Below are 17,734 nucleotides of genomic sequence, written 5' to 3' on the forward strand. Positions count from 1 at the left end.
CCCCCCCCCCCCCAAACCAAATATATACTTTTTAAAAGATACACCATCATACAGAAAATTCATTTCATCTTTATTTTTATGAGTATACACTGGGTATATTGTTATATTATTACGAGTACAAAGGAATCGAAGTCCAAAAGTGGTTTTGTGTTTCCTCTAGAATTATCTGTCAAACAACCTTTGCATTTCATAGAAAAAAGCTAAGTATAAAGAAATCTATGTGAGACATAAGCCCTACATTGGGATATTAATACCAGAACAAGAAGTCAAACCAGCATACATTTGAAATCAGCCAAACTAAAATGGAAGGCCTTTTTCGAGATTACAACAAGTGAACCTTACCTTTTTCTATCAGGATGAGTAATAACAATATCCATATCACCGCAAGAAGCCATTCCACGTCTATATGATCCTCCACACACAACAATCACCTAAAGCAAGGGATTCATTATATAAAAGTTGGATGTTATTATGTAGCCAAGTTCAACAATATCATAACCATATAGACCAAACTTAAAACCAAAATATAGTTAAAAATGTTCAACAAGTAATTGGACAAAAGCCTTACACCAGGCAAAATTTCTTCTCCAACTTTCTGTAGCAAACGTTCCATCTCTTTGACCTACATAATCAATCATCACTCTTTAGAGAAAAACAATAAGTAGTCATGAATCATGATAGTAAAAACTGCAAAGCATAATAGGCTACCTCATGCCGTTGAATCCTGGTCTGGATGTCATCAAAATATTTCAACCCTATCCTTTGAGAACGAGTCAGTGACTCCTCATTTCTAAGGTCATCAAGAGTTCGGTGTCCTTTCTCATAAAGTTTTAGGGCAGTGGATGGACCAACACCCCAAACCTCTCCAAATAAGCTGATTGTTTTTACCTGTAAAGTCATGATAATGTTAGAAGAAGATTAAGCCAATAAGTGTTCCAGAGAGCAGGATAATGTACGTTTGGTTATCATAATAAACGAATTATGGTAAAATTAGCTCTTCAGCTTCAAAATTATTTTAGAATAGCAAAGCAAATGTCTGAATGTAGATGAAGCTTATGTTGTTACGTTTCCCTATTTTAAATACAATACTAAACAGTGTCGCAGTTCAATTCCTTCCATATGTGAATCAGCAGAAGGATACAGAAAGAAAAAATGAACAAAATATATGAACATGAAGTATGCTAGTAAGGCATAAAAGCATGAATTTGAATGCTTTTGACTTCTACATATTAGCAAAGATTGATTATTGAGCCAGAGTCTAATAACATGTACGAGCAAAACACACACACACAAACGAATAGTAGAGCTAATTCAGAAAAGATTGACATAGTGCTTCTTCACAATTCACTACAACAATGCAAATCAGGTACAGATCTCGCAATGATTATTGACAAGTGACTTGAGCTACTGCAAACATATTGAGAGCTTCTGACAAGAAAGATTCCCATAACATCACCTTTTCATCCTTCTCAAAGTGTTCCAATTTGGACAGCTTTCCTGTGGTCACTATCTCCTGAATCTGCAGTAAAAGAACACTATCCTCTTATTCAGTAGATTTAACTGTCCTCCTATTCGGTAGATTTAACTGTAAGCTGGAGGCAAAGGTATTCATGATCGGGAAATCAAAATCCAAGAAAGTGATTTAATGGATAAATGGTTCCACTTGTCATATCAATCTCATTTCACGAAGTTCGAATAGCTAGAAGCCAACCTCTGGTAACCTCACTCACGTAAACAGCAACTTGAAATGGTGTGACATAAATATATTTCTAGTAAGGCTTTAAATAGAGGAATTCACTTACATGATCTTGCATTGACTTTCCAATAGAAGGTAGGTGCTTAACCTGGTCCACACTCTCAATTTTGAATGGCAGTTTCTCAATAACTGGTATAGCTTTATAATAGCTGAATGATCTCCGGTCATCACCCAGTGCTATAATAAACTATCAGTCATTGTATCATACTTTGAAAGTTTAAGCTTTTAATTCCAAGGCATTTGTGAGAGAGAAGCTACAAAAATAACTCGTATGAAAAGATATTTTACCTCTATATATGTTGAGAAGCTTCCCGAATATCTGAGTGATATTTCGGTTCAAATCCGGAGGCTTATAAAGTGAAGATGAGTCTGATGTTCCAACCTGGTAAAATAATAGTAGAAATATAGATGAAACAGGTGAGAATCGTCCACATAGCTACAGCTGTACCTCTGGCTCAGGAGAACATATTAAGCAAGGGCAATTTGCTGCTGAACTTACAGGCTTATTAAGAGCATGAATGGCCTCAGGACTTGTCGCTTCTGGGCTTGAAGAGTGTGATGCGAGTGAAGAGGCACTTTTAGTATCTCGTGGATCAACACGGTCTTTATTGTCATTCACGTGTCTTGGGCATGAATTCTTGGCATCTTCAGCAGATATTCGACTTTTCTTTAGTGTAACTCTAGAATGACCGTCATTATCAGAATGACCATCATTATCAGCTTTAGGACTAAGGGACTCTCCTCCTCCTGATTGCAGGGATAAGACATACAGATCCTCAGATGCTTTTTCTCCTTGTATTAAGCTATCCTCTAGCCACTGATACGCGAGAAATTTCTATAGGAAAATGAAAAACAATCACCAAGATAGTTGGAGAAACATATTTTTTTATCGATCACTAGAAAATGCATCATCTGTCAAACAGGCAATTCGTGTAAAACAACATATTTAGGTCACTGAAGCCCATTGAATATGAAAGGATTTCAGAAGTACGTAAATATATGACAAAAATTATAAGCCACTCCTAAAAGGTTAGGAGTAATATAGAAGAAGTTCAGAATTCTCAACTGTCCTAAAATTAGTAATTTGAAGCAGCAGGATAAGAATGATATCAGCAAGAAAAGTCAAAAATCTTTCAAGAAAGTAATGGATCAAGAACAAAGATAAATTGGAATACAACTGACCGAAAGAGGAAGGCATATTCACAAATGGAAAAGGATATATTATTAGTGAAACATCCATTTACTCAATTATCACTGAGAATTCTATAATGCTCAACTAAAAATTAGGAGTTGTCTTTTAAACCAGTTCAAGTTCTAGTGCTATTTGCCTACTAAAACTCCCGTCCATCATTCTAGGGCCAAACATATAGATATAAAGCATCACTTTATTTGAGATCATATCATAAACGGTGATGCTTTACTTTCTTTTGTGAGCACTGAATTTTAATTGGCTGATATTTTTACAAGACTCTTGCTTGAAGAAAGATTTTGCACTCTCAGAGAATCTCTTGGAATTATTTTAGATTTTTTTTTTTATTAATGACTGTATCTTCCCTTATGTTTTCAATGTGAGTTCATTATTCGTTTCCCTCTTTTCTGTAAAAACTCTTCCTATTTGCTGCCTTCTCTCGTCTTTCCATAATCATCATTATGCCTTTTTGTGACAAACCCTGGAATTGCCATATTTGTCCCTTTTCTTTCTTCACTCTTCATAAAATTCCTATTTCTCCTATCTTGAGATTTTCCTCATGGCTAAATCACAGAAGTGCTCCCCTATAACCACTCGCAAGAGTGCTAGAAACAAAAAAAAAAGAATTGTTTCTTCTCCTCTTTCCATCGATTCCGATTTCTCTGAGGAATTCTTTCACCGATTGTGATCTGGTTCCTCTCATGGTTAAGCGGTCTGGGACTACAATACTTCTGGAGAATCTAAGAAAAAATTCAAGTTTGATCTTAGTAGTTCCTTGGATGTCAAAATTGACTTTTGTGTCCCCCTAATGAAACCATTTTTCACCTCTTAGGGACAAAACCCTCATGCATGGTAGAATCGTGGATTTGAATCTTCTTCTTGCCCTTGACTGTCCCATAAAAGACTTCTTCGAATTTCAGGGATGGGCAAACATATGGCCTGATCACTCTTCCCCTACTCATCCTGCGAATATCACCTTTAATCTCTTCAATACCCAAAATCCTATCATCTTTTAGAATGCTCCAAAGCTCCAGCATAATGTCTCTATCCTCCTCTTCATTCAAGAGTTTTTCTTTTTGGATAAAGTGAAAGTTGTATTCTTCTGCATTAAGGGTATGCTAGCTACCTCCAAAAAGTTACAAGCTAAATCCATAATTACAAAGATCCTACGAAATCTACCAACTGCTCTACTTCTTCTATACCATCTTCTTTACACCAAAAAAAAAAAACATGTTAATGCAATTTTCTTTAACTTTCTGAATAGTTTAGAAATATTGTCATGACACCTAAGACACAAGTAGGTACTATAGACACCTAAGGTTTCATTCAAGAGTTTATAGAAGTATGTATGTCATTTTCGTCTAATGAGTGTCTCCTCCACCAAAAATTCGCCATCCTCGTCTTTGACGCACTTGGTCCAGGTCTTGTGCCTTCACCTCTCTCTCCTTGGCTAGACTGTACGACTTCTTATCTCCTCCTTTGTTCCCTAGTTTCCATACAAGCGATCAAAAGTTGTCGACTTTGATATCGTAACCACCAACTTTGTCTCCTTCTTCACCACTTTACACCTTTCCATATTCACTCGCTTATCCCCTCGTCCTTCCCCTCCAAAAAATTTACTAACCCGTCTTATTTTCTTCCACTTCCCATCAGACTTTACCATTCCGCCACAAATCCCCTAGATATCCTCCAAAGCTACCCCTTGAAACCCCAATACCTCTCTTGCAACTTCCTTAATGCAACCAATTGTCCTATCTCACATATTGCTCGCATAACCACCACTCCCCAAAGCTAAAATAGTCATCAGGTTATCAAAAGAAAAAAAAAACAACAAATTTAACTATACTACTACTAGTCAATCTTCTATACTATCCAAACAAACTAAAAGCTCCTAGTAGACACTAGTTCTCATGTAGCTGTACAAACATGATAAATACTCATTTAACCCCAAAAAAACATCAAAAAGTCTCAATTAAAGAGTCTACAAAGCATAAGAGTTAATAAAGCTCACAGCTTTGGTGCGAATCAGAAGTTCTTTATCAAATTTCTCAAGAAGCAAATTTGCATCTTTTGCAAAAACATGAGTTACATTTTCAGTGAACTGGTCGTTAAACATAGCCCCCATTTGCAACAATTTCCTCTTCCATATCTGCAACCAAACAAAAAAAAATTCAAACAATTAAGAAAAAAAAAGGAAAAATTTGAAAGAAAAAATAAAGAGAAATTGTGGATTGAAACCTGTAGCCGGAGGGACATAACTCCGGTTCCGACAAAGAAGACAACCATACCGGAAAACATTCCATTAGGATCACGCGGCGGAGATTCAACCTTTTTTCGCGTCATTACAATCTTCTTCTCAAAGTTTCAGTTTTGATATCTTCTCATTGTAGCGTCCAGTGTTTTTATAAGCACAATAAAAAAAATATTTTATTTTTTTATTTTTCTTATAAATAAAAATAAAATACTTGTTGAATTTGAATTTTAAATAACTTTGATATTTTTATTAATTAAAAATTTAAAAACTAAGACATTTCTAGTGGATTCATAATGAGTTATTTCAAAGAGAAACTTACATAAATATATAATATTAAAAAATATTTATTATTTATATTAATAATAATTTTTTTTATCTGATTACTTTTAATACATCTATAATATATACATATTGCATAAATAATTCACTTTAATATATATTACAGATTTATCATAATATTATTATCTGTTGATATAAATGGTAATAAATGAAAAATATTACTAAAATTAATAATTATTTATTAAAATATATTTATTGAAGTAATTTTTCCTACTTTTCGAATGGATAGAAAATTAAAATTTAAGAAATATGTGCATTTAAAATTAAGTTTTTTAAGTTTGATGTTAAGAATTTTATAAATGTAAATTATTTTGTAAATTACAATCTTATTGACATTATATATATTGAAATGAATAAGATTTTTGTTCAAATTTTTAATAAAAGGATATTGAGATTGTTTGTAATTGACATGTGTAAGTTTCTAGAATACAAAGAGTGTATAATAAAGTAAAATTCAACAGTCTTTTTCTGAAAAAACTGATAGATAACATTTAAATATAAAATTGTTCTTTTAGATATTAGTGTTTGAAATTTCAAATGTATATGACACTAATGATGATTATCGCACTCCATGAAATAAGGTATTTTTCGTTTTTTAAGAGTTAAACGATTTAATTTTAATCGAATATTTACATATAGTATTTTCAAATTTTTTAAAATAAAATTTATATATTTATACATTATGTAAAAAGTATTACAAAATCACAATTATTGATAATTCAAAATGTTAAAAACATCTATAAAAAACTTATTTGTATATTGAAAATGATCAAACTATAAAAAATGTTATAAACTAAATAATAAAGATCATAATAAATACAAAGTAATTTTCTTTGGAAGAAATAAAACTTCAAACATAAAAGCAATAAAATAAAATAAAAATCAACATGTTGAATTGGTAATATCAAAAACTTCAAGGGCCTATTTGATATTTACTCTTTACACAAATCTTATCTTCCCCAATGCTGACTAACAATACCTTAAACCCTTCAAAAACCCCATAGAAGCACACCATTTTCTCTGTAGCTGTTTATCAAGAAGCCCCAAATTCTTAATTTTAGCTAAAAAGGGGCTAAAGCTGATGATTTTACAGCATTCAATTTCAATTTGTAAGCTATGGAGGTTGTCATCTCCACCAAACCTCTACTTGTTTCGACCCTCTGTTGCTTATCAACCACACTGTTGTAGGATTAGAGCATTTGGGTCTGCTGTTTCAGCCTCTAAAGTTGTTGAAACAAATACAAATGAGACATTTTTTGCTGAAGAAAGTGTTTCTTGGACCTCTTTGGGTGTGTCTGAATCATTATCTCGTGCTTTATCTAGTAGTGGCCTTCATAGACCATCTTTAATTCAGGTATTTTGTATTTCCTTTCTGTTAAATTTTGGTCATTATAGGAAATTATGGTTAAAGATTGAATCTTTTTGGTTTCTTTGATTGAATATGAACTCATTAAACTGTGTTATGCTGATAATATCTTATACATTGCATTCCAGAGTAGATATTTCTGGTAAAATTTTGCCTACTATAAAAGTTTGTGACTAAAGGTTGAATCTTTTTGGTTTCTTTGATTGAATATGAACTCCTTAAATTGTGTTATGGTGATATTATCGTATATATTGCATTACTGAGTAGGTACCAGACCTATGTTGCCCGGACTCTTCAAAAAATGTTGATAGATGTGTGTTGGATACTCCAAAAGTAGTGCATTTCGGAGAATCCGACACTGTGTGTGGCAACAATTTCGGAGAGTCTGGAGCAACATAGGGTACCACTTTCTTCTTATTGTCTGTTGGTAAGATTTCTTACATGATTTAATCTTATTTTTAAAACTATATTAGATTCTGCGATAAGTGCCTAATTTGAATTAAATGAGGGCCTGGTAAGCAATTTGCTCTATTGAGGTCCAAGTATTCAAAGGATTTGTTATTGTTAGACTATTTTTACCCATCAAAGATTGCATCACTCCTCCTTCATTTGAGTTAGTGACCAGGTCTTCTTTTGGAAGCTCACATAGGTGAAGTTTTTGATGAGTGGTGCATAAAAAGAAACTTTTTAGAAAATATCTAACAAATTTTCAGTGCATGATCAATATTAATCAAGTCATCTAATAATCACTTATACCAATAATCAAAATCACTTTCAGAATCTGAATCACTTATGTATTTGATCATTAGCACTCCTATAATCTGAACCAAACAGGCTATTTGGTTGAATGTGCTGTTATTTGTGGATTTTGCAGCACATTATTATGTATTAAGAGGGAAGTGAAATGATGTCTTCAAATATGCACACGGAGCTCATTTAGTGATCTTCGTTCTAGGCTTATAGTTCTGTGGGTACATGTGGTAGGCTTGGTAGCCAATATGGACATGCTATGGAAGTTTCACTGAGAGGTCGCAATGGATTGAGTTAGCTGGAGAAAGTCGTGTATAAACTCTACAATCCTCAAGTATCTAATTTGAATAGTTCAACTGTCCAAAGACCAAGTAGCTAGACAAAACTGAATTATATTTTGTTCAAGACGTCATGTTTAGTTTCTCTCTGTATTAGAGTTCTTGCCCCGTACGTGTTCTTTCTTGTAGGGTCTAAATTTGTGTCATATAAAGATACAAATTTGTTTCTAATGTATCATATCCTTTTCTTTTCTTTTTTTTTGAAACTGGTAACATTGTATCATATCCTTTTCTTGGAGACACATTTCATCTTTTTGCATAAGAGCAGAGTCACAACTCATATGAATATCTTTTGTTGATGTAGTAAACCGCAAGCCCCTCTCCCTAGAGTCAGAAGTGACCTTTTTCCCACTTTGCTCCCTTGGTGACTCAAAGTTTCAACTTCTTGCAGAATATCCACCATGTGAATTTTTAGCTTATAGCACCATGATATATTATTTTAGTTTTCATCGGAGTATATCTTTCAATATTGGTTGTAGTGTTAATCTTAATAGTAATGATATGTAATCTCAAATTCAGGCAGCTTGTATACCAAGTATACTTTCAGGTGTTGATGTGGTGGTTGCTGCAGAGACTGGTAGTGGCAAGACTCATGGTTACCTAGTGCCACTGATTGATAAGCTATGCCAAATATCTGATAGTTCAGGGGCTATTACTGGTCAGGATGCCAGGAAGCACAATCGTCTTTCGCTTGTTCTTTGCCCTAATGTTATGTTATGTGAGCAAGTGGTTCGAATGGCTAATAGTCTTTGCAATGATAGTGGTACACCACTTCTCAGTATTGCAGCTGTTTGTGGCCGACAGGTGAGCATTCTCATCGTGATTGTTTATCCTTGTTTACCTGTGAACACTGGTTTTTTCTTGCTGTGGATCAGAGTGTTTTTTTTTTTTTTGCATGATGACGTTGCTATGAATGTTTTTTCTGCTTTTCCTCATAAACTTGCAATGTCTCTAACAAATGAGAAATTTAATGCAGGTCTGGCCTGTAAAAGAACCAGACGTAATGGTGTCTACTCCGGCAGCACTTCTAAATTATCTCTATTCTATAGACCCAGAAAGGCGAAGACGTTCAGAGTTTATACGTAGTGTTAAATATGTGGTAATATTTCTGGAGTTATTTAGATTTAGTTATGAGAAAGTGATTTCCCAATGTTCAGTCTTAGTTATTTTGGCGGTTTGTAGGTTTTTGACGAGGCAGATATGCTGCTTTGTGGAAGTTTCCAGAACCAAGTGGTCCGACTTATAAATATGCTTCGTTTTGATGAGAAGCAGTTGTCTCGTTCTAAAAATTCTGGAGCTGAGATATCATCAACTTCAGACTTGGAAGAGTTTAGGGACCTAAAAGCAGATTATGGTGAAGATGCAGATGCAGATGAAGATGAAGATGAAGATGAAGATGAGGATGAAGATACTGAAGTTGGCAAAGATAAAGCAAATCTAGAAACAGATACCAAGGGGTTAAAGAGGAGAGATTGGCGAAGAGTGAGAAAAATATATGAGCGGAGCAAGCAGTACATTTTTGTTGCAGCGACCCTTCCTGAAAATGGGAAGAGAACTGCTGGAGGAGTGTTGAAGCGGATGTTTCCTGAAGCTACCTGGGTTAGTGGAAATTATCTTCATCAGCACAGCCCAAGGTGCCACTTTTTTCTTTAGTCCATAATTCGTTTCTTTAAAGTATTCCTTGGGGGAGGGGGTAATGCTGACAGAATGGATAAAATTTTCAAGTATTTGTCCATCCCTCACTTAAAAACAGGTTGGAAAATTGATTTACTAGGATCAGATCAAATATGGATTAATCAATATAACCGATCATGGAAAAGGGTAGAGTATGCATGTCCATATTATCCATGCTTCTCTGCAAATAATCCTCTGGATATCCAAGTTCTTCTTTTTGCGGTATCAGTACTTTAGTTCAATGGCTATCCTTGTAATAATTTTCTGAGGAGCATTTTAACTAGTATGGCTTTTATCACCTCCCTGCTGTCACTTTAGGTTGGAGCAAAGGTGGATTGAAGTTTCAGTTGACACCCAAGTGGACATTCTCATAAATGCTGTGGAAAATGGGAATTCTATGGCAGATAGTAGTCCTGGAGTGCTCCGAACCATGGTCTTTGCAAATACTGTTGACGCTGTGGAAGCTGTTGCTAATATCTTGACAGGAGCTGGACTTGAATGTTTCCGCTACCATAGTGATAGCTCTTTGGAGGAGCGCACAAAGAATTTACTTGATTTCCAGCAGAAAGGTGGTGTTTTTGTGTGCACGGATGCTGCAGCACGTGGTATTGACATTCCAAATGTTTCACATGTTATTCAGGTTTGTTTTCGTAAGTGAATACATTGTTCTTACCTCAAATCAGTTTCTGGTTGTTCTTTGATCCTAATATTGTCGTTTAATTAATTGAAAAGTATAACAGAGTCGTTTTTCTGTATGTTTCGTACCCAATACGCCTTATTGATGTCTCATTTACTAAAGAGCATTTCTGCATTTTACTGCATTACTGGGTTAATTGGCTACTTGTACATAGATTTTATTAGCGGATTTACTTAATTGTACTTGTGATGCGTTTATTGGCGTTGTAGTTCCGTATACATCTATAGATTGACGCGTTTTTACACTCAATTGTTTTCATGATAAGTTTTCCCCTCCTCATTGTAGGCAGAGTTTGCCACGTCTGCTGTAGATTTCTTGCACAGGGTTGGACGTACAGCTAGAGCAGGCCAACCTGGCCTTGTTACGAGTCTATATTCAGAATCAAACCGTGATCTAGTTGCTGCCATTCGTCATGCAGAAAAAATTGAAGAGCCAGTGGTACGTTCTATATCTTAAAACGCTTTAAGATAGTGACCTAAAGAAGCCTATGTGAGACTAGCCACTTTAAGTAGTTACCAACGCATAAACTTCATATCTTTTAGTGATAGAAGCGTTTGTTTGATTCTAGCGGTGAAATAGAGACCTTTCAGGTCAGCTTGTAATTAGCTGATAAGCTTAAAGTGCTTAAAGTAGAAATGCTGAACCTGTTAATGAGCAGTTATCGATTGATTTCTAATGTTCTCGACACCTGCAAAAGTTGCTTATAACTTATCGATTTCAATTTCTCAACGGATTCTTTATGTAATCATCTTGAAGAGAACTAGTTCTGTTGTTATACTAAGATTGATATGTTTCCACAGGAGAAAGCATTTAGCAGAAAAAGGAGTTTTCGCAATAAAATCAAGAAAAGAGGCAGAGCAGCTTCACACATGAGGTGAAAAATGTGAATTTTGACTTGGGAGTGAGTTTCTATTTGCATTTGTTTTCTCCACACTGTTTGTATTTTATAGTGTTATTGTAATATACTGTAAAAGAAATTAATTAGTTCAGAGTATTTAATATGAAAGTTAACACATTTTCCCAGTCTCTTAATCATGAAGTGAAGTTGAATATAAAGATCACACAAACAAGTTCTATTTTAGGACTGAGGCGTAGTTATTATTTTTTTTGGTCACATGGGGTATAAGTAGAGGCAATCGTGCTTCAGTTTTTATTGGTAATTGGTTAAAATCAAAATTAAATCAATCTAGTCGACTTTTTATATCTCTAAAAACAAACGAAAAAAATAACTGTCAGTTTGGGTTAGTTTTTCTCATTTTTTCCGGTTTGAATAATAAATGTCTTGAGGACATACATATCTCGATAGATATGAACACCTAGTACATGAACAATCTACAAAAAAGTTATTGTTAGTCCAATTATTCAATATTAGAGCTATTATTATATAAACAAAGTGGTTCAATTAAGAGAAAGTATAACTATTTTAGAAGCTTGTTAAATAAATGTTAGAATCAATATTTGTGCAAGTCACAATTTTTTTGCTGTGAAAAAATCTAAAACTTACTTTAAAAGACATACATAAAAAAAAATTGAGTAACAAAACATGCTAAGTGATTTCTTTCTATCGCCTCATGTCTTCATGGTCAACGTTTTTCGATTAAAAAACAAAAAAATTCCATGTTTAACATAATCTGATTTTATCGCAATCAATTGAGCTAATAAGCCACGAAAACAATACAATATAATATACCACGAGCTAGCTTATTAGCATTTTAGCTTAAAAATAAGTGCTTAAATACATTTTTTATTTTACCTAAACACTACAAAAACGTTTAAAAATAACTAAAATAAGTCAATGGCGAATCAAAGATTTCTTGTACTTCATTTGTCAAACTAAGTTTAGACTCTCCACAAACTCATTAATAGCCTTGTCTGAGCTACCTCCTTCACTAACTGTTTTTTTAGCCAAATCTCTCCATTTTGTAGCATTTTTTCTAATCTCATAACTCTTTTCTCCTTCCATTACCTCTTTTAAACAAAACAACAACTCTTCTCTTTTAACAATCCCTAACATCTCATCCAACTTAGGTCTCACACCAATCTCCCATATCTCATCAATAAACTTTGCATCCGTCATTTGATCCGAAAATTGTGGCATAGCCACCATTGGCACGCCAAGGCTTAGTCCTTCCAGAGTCGAGTTCCATCCACAGTGAGTCACAAAACAACCAATAGCTTGATTCGCTAGCGTCTCGAGCTGATTGCACCATGACACAATGAGTCCTTTACCTATTGTAGATTCTATGAATCCTTTAGGCAATTTGCATTTTTCAATATCTCTTACAACCCAAAGGAAATCCATGTTGCTTCCTATTAAAGCATATGCTATTTCTTCTATTTGTTTTTGTGTAAGTGATACCATACTTCCAAATGAAATGTAAATTACTGATTTTTTTGGCTTTGTTTTTAGCCAANTTCAATATCTCTTACAACCCAAAGGAAATCCATGTTGCTTCCTATTAAAGCATATGCTATTTCTTCTATTTGTTTTTGTGCAAGTGATACCATACTTCCAAATGAAATGTAAATTACTGATTTTTTTGGCTTTGTTTTTAGCCAATTGACACATTCTTCACTAAGGGGTTTCCATAAACTTGCTCCATATCCTTTGTCATTTTCTATTCTTCCATCTAAATATGATGATGGCACCATTGGTCCTATCAACTTTGCTGGCCAAAACTCTGAAACTCCTCTTGCTATCTGAAATTTTTTATACAAAAAAAAAAAAGTTTATATTCATGACAATTCGTATTTGACTAATCAATCGGAAAAATATTTCGATTCTACCATATTAAAGCAATATTATAGCAGTAATTTATGTTTGACCAATGTTCTATTACTACAAGTGCTTTTGAGAAAACAACTACCTTTTCAATTTATGAAAAAACAATTGTTTCAATTTTTTTTTCTGATTTCGACTTGATACTTAAGCAAGAAAATAAAATTTTTAAATTCTGTTATCTTAAACTAAAAATATACAGAGTATATCAAAATATCGTACAATCTCGTGATCTTAAGACATGTAAAAAAAAAAAAATTAAAGAGTTAAAAAAAAAAAACTTTTTAACTTTTAAAAAACTTTGTCACGAAAAGTCGGTGATAATACATAACCAATCAAATCGCGAAAAAAAAAATATCAAGATGCCAGACAAAGAATCATAAAAGTGACAAAAAGATAGGGGGCACAAACTATTATAATGCAACAAAATATATGATTCCCACCACACATAAATGAATCTTTCAAAATATCTCCGTCAGTAAGATTATTAGTTATTTTTAAATTATTAAAATTATTTTTTTATTTGATTAACTGAACTGAGATACATTTCTATACATTATCGATCTGTCAAACTATCACATGACATAACAAGTGATTTCATCGAGAAAAGAGTTAGAAAAAAAGACGTACCTCTCCTTCAAGCTCTTGAAAAGAATTATCAAAAATCCAATCCGCATTTTCCAAATTAGAGAATTGACTCATTTTCATAGCTAAATAAGCAGGGTAACTTTGAGGCTCTTTAATAAATCCAGGAACATCATTTGGATACAAACAAGGCAAATGAGGCAACAAAATTGGCTCATTTTGGTCCATTTTCACAGGCAACGATAACGTTCCATGATGAATATGAGCAAAAACAGCACATACCGTAACCGAATTCGTAAAAAAAGATGCTCCATATATCTCATGTTTTTTTGCAACATCAAGAGCCCATGGAAAGAATGAATCATAAACAATGCAACTTATAGGATGTCTTGAATTTTCGTATTTTGTGATTATCTGTGACAGGCTTCTCGAACCATTTTCTCTAAACGACTTGAGGAACACGTCTGTATTTTGGGCTTGAGTGAAACCACATTCGTCAAATCCATCAGAAATTGATTCAACAGAGATATTAGGTGAACTAATAGAGTTTATAGTGTATTTAGTTGTGGCTATTGTTGATTTAACACCTTTTGAAGCTAAACGTTTTGCAAATTGAAGAAGTGGATTAATGTGACCTTGGCTAGGGTATGGTACTAATATAACATGAGGTTGAATTCTTTTGGCTACCATTTTTGGTGTATATAATATGATAGGAGAAAAAAAAGTTATTGATGTGTTTGGTATCGTTTTTTTATTTGAATGATGTAAAATGAAACGATATCATAGATTATTTATAGAACAATTATGTGTTGTACATGTGAATTGATGTCATTTTGCTTACGTGGGGTTCATGACGTTTGCAAATAGTTGTTTTGTGTATAAAAAGTGTTTAGATATTATTTTTCCAATTGAAGTACTTTTCTGGCTTATATACATTCTAAAAATTGACTATAGGGTCCCCAAAATCCTCAATGAATCAATATCATGAGGTATAGAATAATTATTTTTGTTAAAATTTTGGATGCAATTTGTGTCCTTTGTCACATGTCGATAGCCTTACAAATAAATAGGTCTTTCGATAATTCTTATTAGTCGTTATCATTATTAGTTATCATTATCATTATTGCATTCACGATCGTTATATCACTATTTAATCACAATTGTTTGTCATGATTATTAGTCACTATCACTACTAAGTATTCACACGATCTAATTTTACGTGATGTTTTTAACGAAATGAGTCTCAATCATATAAATAATTAAGAATTGTTTTAAATCACAAGTTTTAAAATTCTTTTTTTTTTTTAAACCTCTGATTTTCGATGCACACCACAATTAATTATGAGCCCACTATTATCCTCAAGTTCACCAAACAACCATTCTTCCTTTAATTATCATAGTTAGTCATTACTATCACTAGCTACAACTATATACTCCTGACTATTGTTATTAGTCGTCACCCTTATTAACTATCATCATTATTATATTTAACAACATTGTCAACCAACACGTACAATCCATCTTAGCTATCGCTACCACCACGTCACTAAATAATTTTCTTTTAAAAAAAGATATTTTAATATGTCCATTTATGAAATTGGCAATACTATTTTATTTGAACTTTGTGATGTATTTAAATATCAATAAAGATACTTAAATATACTTAACATTTGAAATCTGAATATTTAGATTTATATTTTAATATACATCTTTTAACATTTAAATGGTAATATTTATTTATCATAAAGAGGAATAAAGCTTAAACGAGAGATATATTTTTTCTTACTCAGAATAAATGCATCATTCCCTCTGTTTTAAATTATTTGTTCAGTATCTGATTAAACAGAAAATTTTTAATAAAATAAAAAAGACTTTTTGTAAATAGAGATTTTTATGAAAGGTGTTAATATTTTTTTCCAATTGTAGTACTTTTCTAGCTTATATACATTCTAAAAATTGGTTATAGGGTCCCTTAAATCGTCGATGAAACTAATCATAAGCTATTGAATCATCATTTTTGTTACAATTTTAGATGCAATTTGCTTCCTCTCTCACATGTTGATAGCCTTACAAATGAATAGGTTATACGTCCTTTTATTTCTTTTTATGTGACGTAATTAAATTTTATTTTATTTTTTTATATGACGTAATTAAATTGAATATTATATTTAAAAGATATAAAAAGACTTTATAATCGTATAAATTTTTTAAAAATAAGTGATTTAGTATTTTAAAAATCATGAATTCACTTTTGACGGTCAGATATAACACTTAAAAATAATTATAGACTACACATAATCATTCATTAAACAATCAATAATGCATCCACCGTGATTATTAAAGTCAATCATCATTACCAATAGACACTATTATATTACTAATTAACACCACATTTAGTTATCAACATATTTTGAAATTGAAAGACAATTTTACACGACATTCAAAATTAAAACAAAAAAAATAAGTGATCAAATTCAAATTGAATATTATCTGATTTTAACAATAATTACAATTTGTAAACTGCATATCTGTTGTTGTGATTAATTTGAATTTGAACACTTGTAAATTATAAACCAATAGAGACTCAACACTAATAAAACGATTTACACTTACACTATGTTTGGATCATTATTATTCATTATATTGTATTGTATCGTTACTCCACTTATAATATTTATTTTGATTGTTACTTAAAATGTATTGAACTATATTGTTAAATTTTATTATTACGTAACAATGAAAATGCTTATTTTATGGAACAACCAATTTGATGTGTTTCCATTGTTACTTAATTTTTTTTTCCAATTATATCTTTACATAATGTTTTAAAATACTATTTTACCCTTTACGTTAATTATTTAAATCTAGTCAAACCTCCTACCCTAGAATAATTAAGGATATTTTAGTAAATTTATAAATTACATTACAGTACAATACGATCAAACTAAACAATTAAAATATTATTAAACAACAACAAACAATACAGTCTATTCAAACATTGTATCTAACATACAGTACAGTACGATAGAGTACTATACAATATAATACATTATGAAACAATGGATAACAATGATCCAAACAAAGTGTTAATTATATATCTAACTTATTATCGACATGAATACACATCAAAAAAAAAGGCAAAATGAGACAAGATGGGAAATTCTTCCATAATATTTATTTTCTTGTTTTAGTATTTGGTGATCGGTATTTATTTTGGACTCGACTAATTAAAAATATCATTACCGAATGGTCCTATAACCCTATTTTGGAATGTAAAGTGTTTCCTATTAAAAAAAACTTCGAACTTTCAGAAATAAGATAAAATTTAATGTAATTAATCAATTAAGCTATTGAGATTTTCGATCAGTAATAATATAAATATAAAGCTATTGAAATTTTAACATAAAATCTACGCTAATAAAAATTTATGATAAAGTGAGATGAAGGGACCCTTAAGGTTGAGTCGAATAAGACTTGAAAGTTTTTTAGATTGGGTGCATATATCACGTTAATAAAATATAAACAAAATGGTTTAGAAGATATTTTTATTTAATTTTATTTATCAGTTATATCCTTTTGATTATTACTTTACTAACTGAATCATTAAATCTCTTCGATCACAAAATTTTATTTCTTTTTATTCAATTAATGTGCGTGCAATACAACTTATTAGAGTCCGAAACTCAAAGGGTAGAAAATATTAACAAAAATTTCAAAACGGTATATAAAATTTTATATAAACCAAAACGGTAAAATCGCTGCCGACGCAGCGATTTACTTCAACTGAAAAAGTAAAATCGCTGCTGAGGCAGCGATTTTGCCAAAAACTTTTTTTTTTAATATAAAAATAAAATCGCTGCTCAAGCAGCGATTTGAAAATTTTTCTTCTTAGCAGCGATTTGACATTATTTTTTAATTTTCTTTTTTTTAAAAAAAAATAAGGTATATCGCTGCACTGGCAGCGATTTATGAAGAAATTTTTTTTTTTTTTTTAAAATCGCTGCCAG

At 32.1% G+C, this 17,734-nt stretch overlaps 3 protein-coding genes across 7 annotated transcripts in view; 1 reads left to right on the top strand and 2 right to left on the bottom strand.

Moving 5' to 3' along the window:
* The window catches only part of LOC107020345 (DNA polymerase lambda), an 8,246-nt gene extending 2,903 nt beyond the window's left edge, over positions 1 to 5,343 (bottom strand). For 2 of the 5 annotated variants that reach the window (XM_015220666.2, XM_015220665.2), the window contains exons 1-9: positions 5,184 to 5,343; positions 4,957 to 5,094; positions 2,256 to 2,591; positions 2,045 to 2,138; positions 1,803 to 1,933; positions 1,457 to 1,519; positions 709 to 888; positions 569 to 622; positions 343 to 431 (exon numbers count right to left, since the gene is read on the bottom strand). In XM_015220666.2, coding sequence (XP_015076152.1) covers positions 343 to 431; positions 569 to 622; positions 709 to 888; positions 1,457 to 1,519; positions 1,803 to 1,933; positions 2,045 to 2,138; positions 2,256 to 2,591; positions 4,957 to 5,094; positions 5,184 to 5,288 — 1,190 coding nt within the window. In that variant the 5' untranslated portion in view covers positions 5,289 to 5,343. The remainder of the gene's footprint in view (positions 1 to 342; positions 432 to 568; positions 623 to 708; positions 889 to 1,456; positions 1,520 to 1,802; positions 1,934 to 2,044; positions 2,139 to 2,255; positions 2,592 to 4,956; positions 5,095 to 5,183) is intronic. The other 3 variants (XM_015220667.2, XM_027916908.1, XM_027916909.1) reach the window with 3 other exon arrangements.
* A 1,159-nt stretch (positions 5,344 to 6,502) lies between these two features.
* Positions 6,503 to 11,395, top strand: LOC107020868 (DEAD-box ATP-dependent RNA helicase 22). Its single transcript, XM_015221391.2, has 7 exons — positions 6,503 to 6,892; positions 8,512 to 8,796; positions 8,969 to 9,091; positions 9,175 to 9,626; positions 9,985 to 10,306; positions 10,649 to 10,801; positions 11,164 to 11,395. The coding sequence occupies exons 1-7, from the start codon at positions 6,620 to 6,622 to the stop codon at positions 11,239 to 11,241; spliced, it is 1,686 nt and encodes a 561-aa protein (XP_015076877.1). The 5' UTR covers positions 6,503 to 6,619; the 3' UTR covers positions 11,242 to 11,395.
* Positions 11,396 to 11,976: 581 nt separating this feature from the next.
* On the bottom strand, positions 11,977 to 14,482 carry LOC107019146 (UDP-glycosyltransferase 74B1-like). The gene is made up of 3 exons (XM_015219720.2): positions 13,773 to 14,482; positions 12,787 to 13,063; positions 11,977 to 12,640 (listed from the first exon to the last, which is right to left on the bottom strand). Exons 1-3 carry the CDS (start codon positions 14,415 to 14,417, stop codon positions 12,192 to 12,194), a joined length of 1,371 nt encoding a protein of 456 aa, XP_015075206.1. The 5' UTR covers positions 14,418 to 14,482; the 3' UTR covers positions 11,977 to 12,191.
* Between the last annotated feature and the right edge of the window lie 3,252 nt (positions 14,483 to 17,734).

This window comes from Solanum pennellii, chromosome 5, assembly GCF_001406875.1.
Source record: "Solanum pennellii chromosome 5, SPENNV200".
NCBI lineage: Eukaryota > Viridiplantae > Streptophyta > Magnoliopsida > Solanales > Solanaceae > Solanum > Solanum pennellii.

What these genes read in the sequence shown, in the direction of transcription:
- LOC107020868 (XM_015221391.2), top strand. Translation starts at nt 6,620, where the DNA reads ATGATTTTACAGCATTCAATTTCAATTTGTAAGCTATGGAGGTTGTCA. An exon ending in ATAGACCATCTTTAATTCAG is followed by an intron (nt 6,893 to 8,511) that starts GTATTTTGTATT and finishes TCTCAAATTCAG; the next exon opens with GCAGCTTGTATACCAAGTAT. An exon ending in TACGTAGTGTTAAATATGTG is followed by an intron (nt 9,092 to 9,174) that starts GTAATATTTCTG and finishes GGCGGTTTGTAG; the next exon opens with GTTTTTGACGAGGCAGATAT.
- LOC107019146 (XM_015219720.2), bottom strand. Translation starts at nt 14,417, where the DNA reads ATGGTAGCCAAAAGAATTCAACCTCATGTTATATTAGTACCATACCCT. An exon ending in TTCAAGAGCTTGAAGGAGAG is followed by an intron (nt 13,064 to 13,772) that starts GTACGTCTTTTT and finishes AAAAAATTTCAG; the next exon opens with ATAGCAAGAGGAGTTTCAGA.